This window comes from Salvelinus namaycush, chromosome 16 (genome assembly GCF_016432855.1).
Source record: "Salvelinus namaycush isolate Seneca chromosome 16, SaNama_1.0, whole genome shotgun sequence".
In the NCBI taxonomy this organism is placed as follows: Eukaryota; Metazoa; Chordata; class Actinopteri; order Salmoniformes; family Salmonidae; genus Salvelinus; species Salvelinus namaycush.
This window is the reverse complement of record NC_052322.1, coordinates 19,041,017-19,060,202: the sequence shown is the minus strand read 5'-3', so window position 1 is coordinate 19,060,202 and position 19,186 is coordinate 19,041,017. Positions and strand designations below refer to the sequence as shown.

At 42.9% G+C, this 19,186-nt stretch overlaps 1 protein-coding gene across 1 annotated transcript in view; it reads right to left on the bottom strand.

Annotated features, from left to right (window-relative positions):
- LOC120061231 (inactive dipeptidyl peptidase 10) overlaps positions 1-19,186 on the bottom strand; it is a 47,385-nt gene that overhangs the window by 1,412 nt on the left and 26,787 nt on the right. The window contains exons 8-21 of the mRNA XM_039010878.1: positions 18,218-18,372; positions 17,994-18,091; positions 17,741-17,864; positions 17,157-17,264; positions 16,756-16,847; positions 11,644-11,691; positions 10,473-10,591; positions 10,325-10,372; positions 10,019-10,117; positions 5,431-5,497; positions 4,936-5,130; positions 4,779-4,833; positions 4,531-4,630; positions 4,379-4,437 (exon numbers count right to left, since the gene is read on the bottom strand). Of these exons, the coding sequence (XP_038866806.1) occupies positions 4,379-4,437; positions 4,531-4,630; positions 4,779-4,833; positions 4,936-5,130; positions 5,431-5,497; positions 10,019-10,117; positions 10,325-10,372; positions 10,473-10,591; positions 11,644-11,691; positions 16,756-16,847; positions 17,157-17,264; positions 17,741-17,864; positions 17,994-18,091; positions 18,218-18,372 (1,367 nt within the window). The remainder of the gene's footprint in view (positions 1-4,378; positions 4,438-4,530; positions 4,631-4,778; positions 4,834-4,935; positions 5,131-5,430; positions 5,498-10,018; positions 10,118-10,324; positions 10,373-10,472; positions 10,592-11,643; positions 11,692-16,755; positions 16,848-17,156; positions 17,265-17,740; positions 17,865-17,993; positions 18,092-18,217; positions 18,373-19,186) is intronic.

Here is a 19,186-nt window from a genome sequence, read left to right as displayed (position 1 = left end):
AGTCAGTTAAGAACAAACTCTTATTTTTCAATGACGGCCTAGGAACAGTGGGTTAACTGCCTTGTTCAGGGGCAGAACGACAGATTTGTACCTTGTCAGCTCGGGGATTTGAACTTGCAACCTTTCGGTTACTAGCCCTCTAACCACTAGGCTACCCTGCCGCCCCGTTAAAAGAGGCCTCTCCTCCTGGTTACACTAGTGACCATGTCCCCTGCATATCCCCCAAAGGTGGAGGTGTTGCTAACATTTACGATAGTAAATTTCAATTTACCAACAGAAAATTACTGCATTTTTGTCATTTGAGCTTCTAGTCATGAAATTTATGCAGCCTACTCAATCACTTTTTATAGCTACTGTTTACAGGCCTCCTGGGCCTTATACAGCGTTCCTCACTGAGTTCCCTGAATTCCTATCGGACCTTGTAGTCATGGCAGATAATATAACAATTTTTGGTGACTTTAATATTCACATGGAAAAGTCCACAAACCCACTCCAAAAAGCTTTCGGAGCCATCATCGACTCAGTGGGTTTGTCCAACATGTCTCCAGACCTACTCACTGCCACAGTCATACTCTGGACCTAGTTTTGTCCCGTGGAATAAATATTGTGGATCTAAATGTTTTGCCTCATAATCCTGAACTATCGGACCACCATTTTATTACGTTTGCAATCGCAACAAATAATCTGCTCAGACCCCAACTAAGGATCATCAAAAGCCATGCAATAAATTCTCGGACAACCCAAAGATTCCTAGATGCCCTTCCAGACTCCCTCCATCTACCCAAGGACGTCAGATTACAAAAATCGGTTAACCACCTAACTGAGGAACTCAATTTAACCTTGCGTAATACCCTAGATGCAGTCGCACCCCTAAAAACAAAAAACATTTGTCATAAGAAATAGCTCCCTGGTATACAGAAAATACCCGAACCCTGAAGCAAGCCTCCAGAAAATTGGAACGGAAATGGCGCTACACCAAACTGGAAGTCTTCCGATTAGCTTGGAAAGACAGTACCGTGCAGTATTGAAGAGCCCTCACTGCTGCTCGATCATCCTATTTTTTCAACTTATTGAGGAGAATAAGAACAATCCAACATTTCTTTTTGATACTGTCGCAAAGCTAACTAAAAAGCAGCATTCCCCAAGAGAGGATGGCTTTCACTTCAGCAGTGATAAATTCATGAAATTCTTTTACGAAAAGATTGTGATCATTAGAAAGCAAATTACGGACTCCTCTATAAATCTGCATATTTCTCCAAAGCTCAGTTGTCCTGAGTCTGCACAACACTGCCAGGACCTAGGATCAAGGGAGACACTCAAGTTTTTTAACACTATCTCTTGACACATTGATGAAAATAGTCATGGCCTCTAAACCTTCAAGCTGCATACTGGACCCTATTCAAACTAAACCACTGAAAGAGCTGCTTCCTGTGCTTGGCCCTCCTATGTTGAACATAAAAAAATGCCTCACTATCCACCGAATGTGTACCAAACTCAGTAAAAGTGGAAGTAATAAAGCCTCTTGAAAAGCCAAACCTTGACCCAGAAAATATTTAAAAAACTATCGGCCTATATCGAATCTCCCATTCCTCTCAAGAAATGTTGAAAAAGCTGTTGCGCAGCAACTCACTGCCTTCCTGAAGACAAACAATGTATACGAAACGCTTCAGTCTGGTTTTAAACCCCATCATAGCAGAGACTGCACTCGTGAAGGTGGTAAATTACCTTTTAATGGCGTCAGACCAAGGCTCTGCATCTGTCCTCGTGCCCCTAGACCTTAGTGCTGCTTTTGATACCATCGACCACCACATTCTTTTGGAAAGATTGGAAACCCAAATTGGTCTACACGGACAAGTTCTGGCTTGGTTTAGATCTTATCTGTCGGAAGGATATCAGTTTGTCTCTGTGGATAGGTTGGCCTCAAACAAATCAACTGCAAATTTTGGTGTTCCTCAAGGTTCCGTTTTAGGACCACTATTGTTTTCGCTATACATTTTACCTCTTGGTGATGTCATTTGGAAACATAATGTTAACTTTCACTGCTATGTGGACGAAACACAGCTGTACATTTCGATGAAACATGGTGAAGCCCCAAAATTGCCCTCCCTGGAAGCCTGTGTTTCAGACATAAGGAAGTGGATGGCGGCAAATGATTTACTTTTAAACTTGGACAAAACAGAGATGCTAGTTCTAGGTCCCAAGAAACAAAATCTTCTATTGGATCTGAAAATGTATCTTGAAGGTTGTACAGTCGTCTCAAATAAAACTGTGAAAGACCTCGGCGTTACTCTGGACCCTGATCTCTCTTTTGACAAACATATCAAGACTGTTCCAAGGACAGCTTTTATCCTTCTACATAACATTGCAAAAATCTGACATTTTCTGTCCAAAAATTATGCAGAAAAATGTATCCCGGCTTTTGTCACTTCTAGATTAGACGACTGCAATGCTCTACTTTCTGGCGACCCGAATAAAACACGAAATAAACTTCAGTTTGTGCTAAACACGGCTGCTAGAATCTTGACTAGAACCCCAAAAATTGATCATATTACTCCAGTCCTAGCCTCTCTACACTGGCATCCTGTTAAGGCTAGGGCTGATTTCAAGGTTTTACTGCTAACCTACAAAGCATTACATGGGCTTGCTCCTACCCATCTGTCCGATTTGGTCCTGCCGTACATACCTACACGTACGCTACGGTCCCAAGATGCAGGCATCCTTATTGTCCCTAGAATTTCTAAGCGAACAGTTGGAGGCAGGGCTTTCTCCTATAGAGCTAAAATTTTATGGAATGGTCTGCCTATCCATGTGAGAGACGCAAACTCGGTCTCAACCTTTAAGTCTTTATTGAAGACTCATCTCTTCAGTAGGTCCTATGATTGAGTGTAGTCTGGCCCAGGGGTGTGAAGGTGAACGGAAAGACACTGGAGCGACGAACCGCCCTTGCTGTCTCTGCTGTCTTATCCGGTGTCCTGTGTGAATTTAAGTATGCTCCCTCTAACTCTTTCTCTCTTTCTCTCTTTTCTCTTGAAGGACCTGAGCCCTAGGACCATGCCTCAGGACTACCTGGCCTGATGACTCCTTGCTGTCCCCAGTCCACCTGCTGTCCCGAGTCCACCCCAGTCCAGCTGCTGCTGCTCCAGTTTCAACTGTTCTGCCTGTGGCTATGGAACCCTGACCTGTTCACCGGGCGTGCTACCTTGTCCCGGACCTGCTGTTTTCAACTCTCTCTCTATACCGCACCTGCTGTCTCTAACTCTGAATGATTGGCTATGAAAAGCCAACTGACATTTACTCCTGAGGTGCTGACCTGTTGCACCCTCGACAACCACTGTGATTATTATTATTTGACCCTGCTGGTCATCTATGAACGTTTGAACATCTTGGCCATGTACTCTTATAATCTCCACCCGGCACAGCCAGAAGAGGACTGGCCACCCCTCCGAGCCTGGTTCCTCTCTATGTTTCTTCCTAGGTTCCTGCCTTTCTAGGGAGTTTTTCCTAGCCACTGTGCTTCTACATCTGCATTGCTTGATGTTTGGGGTTTTAGGCTGGGTTTCTGTATAGCACTTTGTGACATCGGCTGATGTAAAAAGGGCTTTATAAATACACTTGATTGACTGATTGATTGAACAATTAATCAAATGGCCACCCGAACTACTTGCATTGACACCCCCCCTTTGTTATTTTGTTATTTTTATTTATTTATTTAAAAAGGCAAGTCAGTTTAGAACAAATTCTTATTTACAATGACGGCCTAACCCGGCCAAGCCCTAACCCGGACGACGCTGGGCAAATTGTGCGCCGCCCTATGGGACTCCCAATCACAGCCGTTTGTGATACAGCCTGGAATCAAACCAGGCTCTGTACTGACGTCTCTAGCACTGAGATGCAGTACCTTAGACCGCTGCGCCACTCGGGAGCCCCCAGCAGTGTAAAAACTCGGGAGTTTTTACACTGCTGATACTCGCTGTTTATTATCTATGCATAGTCACTTTACCCCTACCTACATGTACAAATTACCTCGACTAACCTGTACCCCTCCACATTGACTCGGTACCGGTACCCCCTGTATATAGCCTCATCATTGTTATTTTATTGTGTTACTTTTTATTTAGTAAATATTTTCTTAACTCTATTTTCTTAAAACTGCATTGTTGGTTAAGGGTTTGTAAGTAAGGTTGTGATTGGGAGTCCCGTGATTGGGAGTCCCATAGGGCGGCGCAAAATTGGCCCAGCCCTGTCCGGGTTTGGCCGGGGTAGGCCGTCATTGTAAATAAGAATTTGTTCTGAACTGACTTGCCTAGTTAAATAAAGGTTAAATGTTATTTAATAAAAAGTAAGCATATTGGTGTTTGTGGGTAAAGATGATTCTCACCAAGTATGTGTGCTCCTCCTTAGCTGGGGGACCTAGATACCTCTCTGAAAAGGCAGCACCTATAAATGGTAGAACAATTGTGCTAAGAATTAATGGCTGTTCTGTGCTAGTAAGTTTGACACTATTGTAATAATGATATGGTCTTCACTCACTGTAGAGTTTGAAGTCTGTTATGGGAGCAACAGCGACTGCACATTTAAACAGCTGGTCAGTTGCAGCTAGCATCTTGAGGGATAAATAACCACCAAATGCCTGCAGAGAATAACATGAGCAACATAAAATAAAAATACTTATGATTTATGCTTTTGCAACATTATGTACAGTATATGGAACTGATGTGTGCATCTGGTCAGATGACCAGATAATATTGTTTAAATGTTTTCTTAGTAAACAAAGTAACCTTGCCATACAGGGCAATCCGCCGATCATCAATGTAAGGCAATTGCATCAACCACCTGTGGGGGCCAAACAAAATACATCATAGTTAATATATACATTATGTAACCATTTTTTGTATATATAATCATGGCCTATAACATTGTAGGTTGGAAACTAACTCCACGACTCCTAGTTGATCTTTGACTCTGAGGGAGCTGAGCTTGCGGGGATCCACACTACTGATCTTCTGCCCCCAGCCGACACCATTCCTTCCATCCACCCAGGCTAAGGCCACGTCATGAGTACTAGCGAGCACCTCAGGCCATCCCATAGCAAACTCCTCCGTCACCGACTGACTGCCTGGAACTCCATCCCTGCGTGACAACAAGAGGAACAGGGTGAGCTGGTTTGGACAAAAATGTCAATTTGGAAGGACTGAGCAAAGGGCAGGGGTTAGAGATTGTAAATGGGATGTGGAAGCCAAACAAGTGAATTAGTGGTTTAGCCTGTTGGTCAACAATGGGGAAATCAATGTCTGATCAAATGTACGTAATAGGCCGTAAAACTGTAAAAGTGAATCCTTGATATTGGCTCATGTTATGAGGCTTAATACAATGTCGTTAGCATGTTATAACACCATTGATGAGCTTAATTTATAATGCATACTAACTTACACAATGATGAGGAGAGGGAGCAGCTTGGCCTCATATCTCTGGGGCATAGACAGCTTCAGGTGCAGATCTAAATGAAAACAAACAAAGGTGGGCCCACACTCAGTCTCAGCTGAGATATACTATATATACATACGCTACCGTTCAACAGCTTGGGGTATTAGAAATGTCCTTGTTTTTTAACAAAAATAAAAAAATTCCCCCATTAAAATAACATCAATTTATCAGAAATACAGTGTAGACATTGTTAATGTTGTAAATGACTATTGTAGCTGGAATTTTATTTATGGAATATCTACAAAGGCAATCAGAGGTCTTTATCAGAAACCATCACTCCTGTGTTCTAATGGCATGTTGTGTTAGCTAATCCAAGTTTATCATTTTAAAAGGCTAAGGCACAACTGAGCATGAGGACAAGTACATTAGAGTGTCTAATTTGAGAAACAGACACCTCACATGTCCTCAACTGGCAGCTTCATTAAATAGTACCCTGAATAGTCTGGGTAGCCAGTTTGCCTAGATGTTCAGGAGTCTTATGGCTTGGTGGTAGAAGCTGTTTAGAAGCCTCTTGGACCTAGACTTGGCGCTCCGGTACCGCTTGCCGTGTGGTAGCAGAGAGAACAGTCTATGACTAGGGTGGCTGGAGTCTTTGACAATTTTCAGGGCCTTTCTCTGACACCGCCTGGTATAGAGGTCCTGGATGGCCGGAAGCTTGGACCCAGTGATGTACTGGGCCGTTCGCACTACCCTCTGTAGTGCCTCCACTGCAGCCCCGTCGATGAGAATGGGGGCATACTCGGTCCTCTTTTTCCTGTAGTCCACAATCATCTCCTTTGTCTTGATCACGTTGAAGGGTAGGTTGTTGTCCTGGCACCACACGGCCAGGTCTCTGACCTCCTCCCTATAGGCTGTCTCGTTGTTGTCGGTGATCAGGCCTACAACTGTTGTGTCATCGTCAAATTTAATGATGGTGTTGGAGTCGTGCCTGGCCATGCAGTCATGAGTGAACAGGGAGTACAGGAGGGGGCTGAGCACGCACTCTTGAGGGGCCCCTGTGTTGAGGATCAGCGTGGCGGATGTGTTGTTACCTACCCTTACCATCTGGGGGCGGCCCGTCAGGAAGTCCAGAATTCAGTTGCAGAGGGAGGTGTTTAGTCCCAGGGTCCTTAGCGTATTGATGAGCTTTAAGGGCACTATGGTGTTGAATGCTAAACTGTAGTCAATGAATAGCATTCTCACATAGGTGTTCCTTTTGTCCAGGTGGGAAATGGCAGTGTGGAGTGCATAGAGACGGCATCATCTGCGGATCTGTTGGGGCGGTATGCAAGTTTGAGTGGGTCTAGGGTTTCTGGGACAATGGTGTTGATGTGAGCCATGACCAACCTTTCAAAGCACTTCATGGCTACAGACGTGAGTGCTACGGGTCGGTAGTCATTTAGGCAAGTTACCTTAGTGTTCTTGGGCACAGGCACTATGGTGGTCTGCTTAAAACATGTTGGCATTACAGACTCGGACAGGGAGAGGTTGAAAATGTCAGTGAAGACACTTGCTAGTTGGTCAGCGCATGCTCACAGTACACGTCCTGGTAATCTGTCTGACCCTGCGGCCTTGTGAATGTTGACCTGTCTAAAGGTCTTACTCACATCGGCTGCGGAGTGCGTGATCACAGAGTCTTCCAGTACAGCTGGTGCTCTCATGCATGTTTCAGTGTTATTTGCCTCAAAGCGAGCATAGAAGTAGTTTAACTCGTCCGGTAGGCTCGTGTCACTAGGCAGCTCTTGGCTGTGCTTCCCTTTGTAGTTTGTAATTGTTTGCAGGCCCTGCCACATCCGACGAGCGTCAGAGCCGGTGTAGTACGACTTGATCTTAGTCCTGCATTGACGCTTTCCCTGTTTGATGGTTCGTCGGAGGGCATAGCGGGATTTCTTATAAGCGTCCGGGTTAGAGTCCCGCTCCTTCAAAGCGGCAGCTCTAGCCTTTAGCTCAGTGCGGATGCTGCCTGTAATCCATGGTTTTTGCTTGGGGTATGTACGTACAGTCACAGTGGGGACGACGTCATCAATGCATTTATTGATGAAGTCAATGACAGATGTGGTGTACTCCTCAATGCCATTGGAGGTATCCCGGAACATATTCCAGTCTGTGCTAGCAAAACAGTCCTCTAGCTTAGCATCTGCTTCATCTGACCACTTCTTTATTGATCTCATCACTGGTGCTTCCTGCTTGAGTTTTTGCTGGTGAGCAGGAATTAGGAGGATAGAACTATGGTCAGATTTGCCAAATGGAGGGCGAGGGAGAGCTTTGTATGCGTCTCTGTGTGTGGAGTACAGGTGGTCCAGAGTTATTTTCCCTCTGGTTGCACATTTAACATGTTGATAGAAATTAGGTAAAACTGATTTAAGTTTCCCTGCATTAAAGTCCCCGGCTACTAGGAGCACCGCCTCTGGGTGAGCGTTTTCTTGTTTGCTTATGGAGGAATACAGCTCATTCAATGCTATCTTGGTGCCAGCCTCTGACTGTGGTGGTATGAAAACAGCTACAAAGAATATAGATGAAAACTCTCTCGGCAGGTAATGTGGTCTGCAGCTTATCATGAGAAACTCTACCTCAGGCGAGCAATGGCTCAAGACAACCTTAGATATCATGCACCAGCTGTTGTTTACAAAAATACATAGACCGCCGCCCCTGGTCTTACCAGACGCCGCTGTTCTATCCTGCCGGTACATTGTATAACCAGCCAGCTGTATGAGTCACGCTTCACCATCTGGCAGTCCGACGAACTAATCTGGGTTAGGCGAATGCCAGGAGAACGCTACCTGCCCCAATACTTAGTGCCAACTGTAAAGTTGGGTGGAGGAGGAATAACGGTCTGTGGCTGTTTTTCATGATTCGGGCTAGGCCCCTTAGTTTCAGTGAAGGGAAATCTTAACGCTACAGCATTCAATGAGATTCTAGACAATTCTGTGTTTCCAACATTGTGGCAACAGTTTGGGGAAAGCCCTTTCCTGTTCCGCATGACAATGTCCCTGTGCACAAAGCGAGGTCCATACAGAAATGGTTTGTCGAGATCAGTGTGGAAAAACTTGACTGGCATGCACAAAGCCCTGACTTCAACCTCATTGATCATCTTTGGGATGAAATGGAATGCTGACTGCGAGCCAGGCCTAATCGCCCAACATCAGTGCCCAAACTCACTAATGCTCTTGGTGGCTGAATGGAAGCAATGTTCCAACATCTAGTAAAAGCCTTCCCTGATGAGTGGAACCTGTTATAGCAGCAAAGGGGGGACCAACTCAATATTAATGCCCATGATTTTGGAATGAGATGTTTGACAAACAGGTGTCCACATACTTTTGGTCAAGTAGTGTATACAGAGATATATGTTCAAACTTCATCTAATAGCCAGGGCGTTTATTTGCTTCAATCACTGAACACAACTGGTGCTTATTAGAGACAGGCTTCTATTTGTGCATCTATTAATGCACAAAGCTTTTGCTCAATAAAAGGTTGAAAAGACTACTACACTGTTTACTGTGACCAGTATGACCAGTATAAACATCATAACAAACCCATAGCAGTCGCAGATCAGACTTCGCAAAGGCTGCCCGTCATTCACCCCCGATTTCATGTTTCCGCACCACACTTTCACTTGTTGCACCTTGTTGTGCCTTGTACCTCCTGTAGTTGCAGCAAGATCACAGCAGATAGACTTCAGTATTCAATGCTTGTCCTGGTCCCCAGGATGTCAGGAGATGCCTTCAATACCATCCACTAGGGGCATCCACTATTACTTTATTTTTAACCATCAAATTCTTTTCTGTTTTAGCAACATTAACCCTTACCTACTTTCACTTCACCCATAGACATTTATTCCCACACTGCTGTTTCATCCATGGCAATGATGTTGCTCTCCTTTATCTTATTTTGTCAAATGTTTATGGTACTCGTAAACAATTCATTTATAGACGCAGCTTTTATTTGCTGAAATGTGTGCTGATGCCCGACATCAGCACACTATTCAAGACTCAGAGTTTAATTGAAGTTTCACGGTACACTGTAGCAAAGCTCATCAGTATTCTCCCCCTGAAATCTGTGTGCGCTAAACTAAAGCACCAGTAAATGAACACCCCTGAGTCATGTGCGTCATTGTAACAATGAGTTAGTTCATTGAGTATGTGTACAGTGCACACACCCACACACACACAAAAAGCACACACACACACATCCGCACACATCCACACACACACACACACACACACACACACACACACACACACACACACACACACACACACACACACACACACACACACACACACACACACACACACACGCACAGTCCTCCCCGCAAAGGGAGAGCATGAATCAGGCTCTTGCTCCCATGGAGCTCTAATCAGCTAATTAAAGAAAGTAATTTCTTGATGGGCATGCTTCTATATTTGGCTTGTTATTTAGAGGCCTGATATAACTGGAACCAGTCTGTTCTGTGACCATTTGAACCCAAAACAGTCTCTGTTTTGTTATGTCAGTTAATGTGAATGATCATTTTAGACTCTGTGACTATGGGCCCAGAGTGATATCACATGCTTACCGTGGTTGTCTGCTGTGAGGGTCTTGAAGACAGTCTCTGGGAGTCTCTTCCCATATAGGGCCTCAGAGAGAGGAGTGTTGTCCTCCAGAACTACGTATCCTAAAGGAGATCATACAAACATATAGTGACATTTATACAGCCTATTCACAGCTACTCCCCCCTACCCAGTTTCTGAAACTGCTTTAAATTGCTCACTACCAGTTATGTTTGTTTGTACATACTGCCCTCTACTGGCCACTGTCAAAAGTGTCTGATGGTAGAAAAAGTGGAGCAGGCTAGTCAGAGAAACCAGACTGTATAACTCACTGGAGGGGTCCTTAGTGCTGTGAACTGTCACCTTGGGGACTCCGGGGCCTGGAGAAACAAGGATCAAAGACAAAGAAAAGGAAAACGTACATATTTGATTATCCTTGATTCAAGCAGGAAGATGTGCTTGTGTGTGTGGGGCACCTACCTAGACAATAAAGTGTGAAATATGTCTGATTGGGGCTGAACTCTGCTTTGAAAAAGCTGCAACCTTCTAGAAGGTAGCAGGTCAGACACTGGCGGTGAAAGATCCCTTCGAGGTCCACACTGAGAGAGAGGAAGACAACAGAGTGACGAAATACCTTAAAGAACTAATGGATCTGAAACTATTCAGCTGTCCCAATCAATATCTAATTAAGGTTGTAAATTACACCTTAATTAAACAATAATACAATGATAGAAATGCTAAAATGAATTACTGAGTTGACTTCTCAAGCAAGAATACGACTGACTTCTCAAACAAGAATACAACTCTTCCAAGGTTGAAAATAAACGCAACTTTTTTAATAAAAACTCTCTCAGCCCTCTCAATAACTATCTCTCTCCAAGGGTACCAAAAAATAATGCATACACCTTCCCCAGAAAACCCACTTTAAACCAGACACCTTTCTCTCCCTCTGCTCTATCATCTAGAGAGGCCCAAAGCAGAGTAATAAAAAAACTATATATAACATATAAGGTGAATGGACCTGGGGAGCTGAGCACATTAATCACAGGTTGTGGATCAGTCTTTATGGCTGCGTCCCAAATGGCACCCTGTTCCCGATACAGCGCACTACTTTTGACCAAGGCCCATAGGACTCTGGTCAAAAGTAGTGCACTATATAGGGAATAAGGAGCCATTTGGGACGCAGTCTTTACGTCCTGGTGACGCAGTCTTTACGTCCTGGTGACGCATTCTCTACCACAGCACCATCCCATCCACTGAGTTGGCTTGGTCCCCTCTCTGATAAATGTGTTAGGTGGGCAGTCTGCCTAAAGCGCACTGGAGAGGAATGGCTTCAGCTGCTGCGCTATATAACCCTTCAGCTCACACCTCACTTCTCTGACTATCCACCTTCTCATGAAACCCAAAAGTTGTTGAGCCACCATTGCTTTGACTTGAATTTCATGTAAACTAGTTTTGTTTCGTTGGCTGCTAAACTAAAATCTTTGTCTTAAAAATCGGAAATTACATTCCGTAAAACAAGGGTATGTTTAAATAACTAAAACGTCTTGATTTGGGAAATAAAGCCAATTTGACTTCATCAGTCAAAGCCAGCCCGCCTTCAAAGGAGGAAATTCTGGATCAAGTAGTTTTTGACACGGGATGGCCTCACCTGTACAGGTGTCTGCTCTGTCTGGATTCTTCTGTGCTGAGGAAGTAGCTGCAAACAGAGAAGACATAGTGATGCAGGCAATAGGAAACAGTCAATCAACTCCCATCTTCCAGGACCGCTGAATGTGGAGATACTGTATGTTAGTCCACCTGGTATTTATGATTTACACGCTTCACTCAACAAATTCATGGTATCAGTTGATTCGCAGACACTCTCAATAAGGGTGAATTACAGAACATGCCCAGTGATTTGAGTTTGACTTTGACTCCATTGTCTATACAGCAGAATGTACAGTATATGAATGCTGTGCAGTGTGAGTGTCTTGCTTGGAGGCAAACATCCATGCCAGCCACCACATGGGCAATTCCCAGCTAGCACATTTGGTTCCTTGGAAGTTGTGGGAAGGTATGTTTTTGGTTTCACATTGGTTGTGGGAACAAAGCCATGAGTTTCCTGACTGGTAAAACTGAACGTTTTGTAAACGTTTTGAAAACAGAAGTGATAATTTCTCCTGTTCTGGGAACATATATTTTTAGGTTGCAGGGAGGTTCTAAGAACATTTTACTCTGGTTCCCTTAAAGTTTTCCTATATGTTATTTGGTGGTTTTCAAAATACTTCCATAAAACTTTCACTGAATATTTCAATAAGACTTTCAATAACACTTCTAGCTTATTTTGCATACAATTTTCTGAACTCCAAGCACACATCATTTTTCTCTCTTTTTCTTTCTTTCTTTCTTTCTTTCTTTCTTTCTTTCTTTCTTTCTTTCTTTCTTTCTTTCTTTCTTTCTTTCTTTCTTTCTTTCTTTCTTTCTTTCTTTCTTTCTTTCTCTCTCTCTCTCGGAGGACCTGAGCCCTAGGACCATGCCTCAGGACTACCTGGCCTGATGACTCCGTGCTGTCCCCAGTCCACCTGGTCGTGCTGCTGCTCCAGTTTCAACTGTACTACCTGCGACTATGGAACCCTGACCTGTTCACCGGACGTGCTACCTGTCCCAGACCTGCTGTTTTCAACTCTCTAGAAACAGCAGGAGCGGTAGAGATACTCTGAATGATCGGCTATGAAATGCCAACTGACATTTACTCCTGAGGTGCTGACCTGTTGCACCCTCGACAACCACTGTGATTAATATTTGACCCTGCTGGTCATCTATGAACATTTGAACATTTTGGCAATGTTCTGTTATAATCTCCACCCGGCACTGCCAGAAGAGGATAGCCTGGGTCCTCTCTAGGTTTCTTCCTAGGTTCTGGCCTTTCTAGGGAGATTTTGCTAGCCACCGTGCTTCTACACCTGCATTGCTTGCTGTTTGGGGTTTTAGGCTGGGTTTCTGTACAGCACTTTTTGACATCAGCTGATGTAAGAAGGGCTTTATAAATACATTTGATTGATTGATTGACATAGAAATACATTTCCTTAGGCATTAATCATGCAAATACATGTATTTTTTATTGTGACACGGCGTTTGTGAAATTTGAACCTATGATCTTCTGTTCTCTATCCATGGAATTAGTCCACTACGTTACCAGAATGGAGCTAGGGCGCATGTTTTTTTATACATACAAAGCTGTATTCAAACAAGCTTTTGTTTCAAAGGAAACAAGCACTCATTAAGATCAGGTGTTGCCAATTAGCGGGCGTGGCCAACACACTTAACAAGATAGAATTTTGTTGATGCTGAGAATGGAATGTATGTTTTTAAATAACATTCTTAGAACGTTGTTACTCTGAATATTACAAAAGTTTTCTTGTGTTTTTTATGGAAAGTTTTCGTCATGTTATGAGAATGGAATTTTTTGTTTATAAATGTGAATGAATATATATATATATATATATATATATATATATTTGTATATATTTTTTTTTTTACATTCCCAGAATGTATAACGTTCTCGGAACAATTTGAGAACATGACTTTAATAGAACCATTAGGAAATCTGTAGGAAACGTTATGCTGAAATACTGCAATTCCCACAGAAGAACATTGTTTCTTAATATTCTCTGAACAATTTGAGAACATTACTTTAAATAGAACCATGAGGAAACCTGTAGGAAACGTTATGCTGAAATACTGAAATTCCCGCAGAAGAATGTTGTTTCTTAACGTTCCATTAACTATTTGAGAACATTCCCAATGTCAAACCAGTTGGAGAACGTTCGTAGAACATTACCAAAATTGAAATGAAATGTAATCATGTTTGAACTTTTAAGAAACATTCTATTAAAGTAAATGAAATACCAAAATCTCAAGTTCATTAAATGTGCAGAAAATGTTCTACAGCCAAGCAACTATTCTGCACCATTCCCAGAAAGTTGTGGGAAGGTTGTATGCTAAACAACCATGGGACAACCACGCTCTCACCAAGCTCTAAGAAACAAATGGTTCTCAGAACGTTATGTGCTAGCTGGGTTGGGACTTTGTGCAACCATCTGGCTACACCTTCCGGTTCCCATCATGCTCCATGAGGATGATGCTAGCACACACACACGCACACGCACACGCACACGCACACACACTACACCTCAATTTGTCTAAGCATGAAGGACTTGTGCCCCGAGCCTGGTACTGACAGAATAAAACAGTGGACCGCTCAGTCGAAGACCATCTAATCCTGTCTTGTTCAGTTTCAGCTGACTTGATTTGATCGAAAACAAAGCCAGATCTGTTTTAAGTGAATACTACATGTTCTCTTTAACTTAGATCCATTAACTTTTAGGGATCATGGGCTAGTTCTTTAAAAGGGCAGTAATACCCGTATGTGTTTTTCTGTCCTAATCATCGTTCTACGACAGTAGCCTACTTGCAGGTCTGGGTAAGTTACTTTCTAAATTTAATCTATTACAGTCACTAGTTAGTTACCTGAACAACATTTTTATCAGTGATGTAACTTTTGGATGACCACACGTTAGTAACGTAATCTGATTACTTTCAGTAACTTTTTTGATTACTTTCCCCTTATGAGGCATTAGAAGAAGACAAAAAGGATCCATCAAACACATTTGGTGTATTATAGTGGTCTCTGACTTGTGGTCAGACTCGCTGACCACAATGCTGAATTGAATGTCATTGAGAAAACAGAAAGATGTCATAATGTATTTTTTTTAGTGAACAACCTTTCTAAATTTAAAAGTCATCCAAGTAATCATCTAGTTTTTCAAAAGTATCTGTAATCTCATAAAAATATGTTTGCCTGTAATGTAACTGATTAGTTACATAAAAAATAAGAAGATTACATGTAACTAACAACATGTAATCCGTTACTCCCCATCCCTGCCTACTTCTCACTTCTAGTCATGCAAAGCAAATAAATATAAGCCCATATAATTTTAATGATAATTCCTCATAATGGAATACTTTGCCCCAGCCTTTAACTATGCCTGTATAAAATGTTAAACATGTGGGTTGATTCTAGCATCTAATTGCAGAGGCTCTCACATGCAGTTGAAGTCGAAAGTTTACATACACTTAGGTTGGAGTCATTAAAACTCATTTTTCAACCACTCCACAAATTTCTTGTTAACAAACTATAGTTTTGGCAAGTCGGTTAGGACATCTACTTTGTGCATGACACAAATTTTTCCAACAACTGTTTACAGACAGATTATTTCACTTATAATTCGCTGTATCACAATTCCAGTGGGTCAGAAGTTTACATACACTAAGTTGACTGTGCCTTTAAACAGTTTGGAAAATTCCCGAAAATGATGTCATGGCTTTAGAAGCTTCTGATAGGCTAATTGACATAATTTGAGTCAATTGGAGGTGTACCTGTGGATGTATTTCAAGGCCTACCTTCAAACTCAATGCCTCTTTGCTTGACATCATAGGAAAATCAAAAGAAATCAGCCAAGACCTCAGAAAAATAATTGTAGACCTCCACAAGTCTGGTTCATCCTTGGGAGCAATTTCCAAACGCCTGAAGGTACCACGTTCATCTGTATAAACAATAGTACGCAAGTATGAACACCATGGGACCACGCAGCCATCCTACCGCTCAGGAAGGAGATGCGTTCTGTCTCCTAGAGATGAATGTACTTTGGAGCGAAAAGTGCAAATCAATCCCAGAACAACAGCAAAGGACCCTGTGAAGATGCTGGAGGAAACAGGTACAAAAGTATCTATATCCATAGTAAAACGAGTCTTATGTCGACATAACCTGAAAGGCCGCTCAGCAAGGAAGAAGCCACTGCTCCAAAACTGCCATAAAAAAGCCAGACTACGGTTTGCAACTGCACATGGGGACAAATATCGTACTTTTTGGAGAAATGTTTTGAAACAAAAATAGAACGTTTTGGCCATAATGACCATCGTTCTGTTTGGAGGGAAAAGGGGGAGGCTTGCAGCCAGAAGAACACCATCCCAACCGTGAAGCATGGGGGGTGGCAGCATCATGTTGTGGGGGTGCTATGCTGCAGGAGGGACTGGTGCACTTCACAAAATAGATGGCCTCATGAGGAAGTAAAATTATGTGGATATATTGAAGCAACATCTCAAAACATCAGTCAGGAAGTTAAAGCTTGGTCGCAAATGGGTCTTCCAAGTGGACAATGACCCCAAGCATACTTCCAAAGTTGTGGCAAAATGGCTTAAGGACAACAAAGTCAAGGTGTTGGAGTGGCCATCACAAAGCCCTGACCTCAATCCCATAGAAAATTTGTGGGCAGAACTGAAAAAGCGTGTCCGAGCAAGGAGGTCTACAAACCTGACTCAGTTACACCAGCTCTGTCAGGAGGAATGGGCCAAAATTCCCCCAACTTATTGTGGGAAGCTTGTGGAAGGCTACCTGAAACGTTTGACTCAAGTTAAACAATTTAAAGGCAATGCTATCAAATACTAATTGAGTGTATGTAAACTTATGACCCACTGGGAATGTGATGAAAGAAATAAAAGCTGAAATAAATAATTCTCTCTACTATTATTCTGACATTTCACATTCTTAAAATAAAGTGGTGATCCTAACTGACCTAAGACAGGGAATTTTTACTAAGATTAAATGTCAGGAATTGTGAAAAACTTAGTTAAATTTTTTGGGGCTAAGGTGTATGTAAACTTCTGACTTCAACTGTACATGTTATGCTATGTAGCATCACACACAGAGGCTCTCACATACATTTTTCCGTTGTCCTCATCCAAGGCACACAGCACAGTGACATCCCAATTCCCGGATGTCAGAAAGCGAGGAGGGACAGAGGGGATGGCAGGCTGTGTCACATTGAAGGAGAGAGAAAGAGAGGACGATGAATACAGAAACAGACAGACTGTCAGTGGAGAGGAGATGCAGAGAATAACATTGTCAGCGAAATGTAGAGTTATTCAGACATACAATTCAGATACACAGTCACAGATACCTAAAATAATCACTGCCTAGACAAGACTTCAGTTCTCTGCTATTAAAATCTGTATAATCACATACTGTTGTATGTCACTCCGTTGAAGGCTTAACAAGCAGTCTGATATTAAACCATTGGAGGATGACACAGGGGTATAAAACTTTATTGCCCTCACACTGACCTGCGCAGGGAGACTGGCAATGTGGCGGAACTCCCCTCGGGCACCCTGCTTGGCTGGCAGTGTCAAATAAAACCAAGAGCCATCGGATGAAAACAATGGCACCTCCTGCTGGACAAATGAGACAGGCATGGTCAACAATAACAATCCAGGAAATATCACAGGTGGGTCGATTGAGACTGTATCAGCTTCAATGAGTAGCAGATTTTGGGAAATGAGTGACGCCTACCTGTCGTTGGTTTTGCATTAAGTCCATGACCATTGTGTGTTTCTGTGGAATTAAAACAGAGATAGAAAATAAAGAAAATGTATCAACATAATTAAGCAGCCAACGTTAATATTGTAATGAATCCATAAGGACTGGTTGGAGAGAGATGGCAGAGAAATGCTGCAGCGGATCATTGGAAATTCATCACAGGAAGTATAATTGACCTTATTTAAGCTGGAAGGAAGAGATATGGTGGCTTAAGAAAATCAATCCATACCTGCCAGTGTGTAAAGGAGATGAAAATGCTATAAAAGTAATGCATTGCAGCAGAGCGAGGAGACCCTATTGAATTACTGTGAAATAACCTTTGACCTCTCACCTCTGAACATGCCCCTGTGGTAGCCTCACACACACAGAGCTCTGATTGGTTCTGGGCCCGGTTCAACCAACGCACCACCAGACGAGTGCTGCTGATCCACTTCACCATGGAGATGTAGCTGTCTCTAGGGAGACGTTTGCAGAAAAAAAACACAAGAAAAGAAAGTTTCTTGGACAGTAAAATAAAATCTAAACGTTAACAACATTAGTCCTTAGTTGAGCTACAGTATGAAGTTATATTTTGGAGATGGTACCTGGCCCTGAGAGAGTCTGGAGGGATCATCTCTAGAGTGTGAGCTGGACCATAGAGATTCACCACAAACAGGCTGACTGTGGGGATAGTGGAGCCAGCCTATTCACACAGACACACAGGTTCAGACTATTACATTAGTATAACATTAGTTAGATGACATGACAGTCTTGGAGCTTTTACACATTGCATTATTGGTTAATTATATATTTTAAAATCAGTGTTTACCTTAGGGTAAGGAAAGAAAACATTGGAGGGATAGACTCCACCCAGGAAGTAATGTATCTCCATTAGGGGTGTGGCAGAGTTGTTGATGGTGAAGTATGCCAAGCGAGCGCCATCTTTGGACCACCAGTGGGCAGAGTAAGTCAAGAGCACTTCCTCTGTAAACATTTTACAAGAGAACAATACACATTTGTTACTCATGGAAGTCCAAATGTTACGCATTGCCAATAGTGCAAACAATGTATCAAAGTCATATATTATCTGTCATGTTTTGTCTTTGATCTTCATGTCTTGTCCCTGTGCTTCCCTCTGCTGGTCTTATTAGGTTCTTTCCCTCTTTCTCTCTCTATCGTTCCGTTCCTGCTCCCAGCTGTTTCTCATTCTCCTAACGACCTCATTTACTCTTTCACACCTGTCCCCTATTTTGCCCTCTGATTAGAGTCCCTATTTCTCCCTCTGTTTTCCGCTTCTGCCTGGTCGGATTCTTGTTTGATGTTTGCTGTTCCTGTGTCCTTGTTCCGCCCTGTCGTGTTCTTTGCCTTCTTCAGATGCTGCGTGTGAGCAGGTGTCTATGTCAGCTACGGCCAGTGCCTTCCTGAAGCGACCTGCAGTCTGTGGTCGCGTCTCCAGTCGTTCCTCTCTATTGACGAGAGGATTTGACCATTGTTAATATCCAGGAGAATCATTATTTGTTTATTACTGGAATAAAGACTCTGTTACTATTACGTCGCTTTTGGGTCCTCATTCATCAGCATAACAGAAGAATCCGACCAAGATGGACCCAGCGACTATGGATTCTCTCAACACTGCCGTCGAGTTCCAGGGAGCAATGCTCGGCAGACACGAGCAGGAATTGTTTGCTGCTCGTCATGCCGTTGAGACCCTGGCCGCTCAGGTCTCCGATCTCTCTGGACAGTTTCAGAGTCTTCATCTCGTGCCACCAGCTACTTCCTGGTCTTCCGAGTCTCCGGA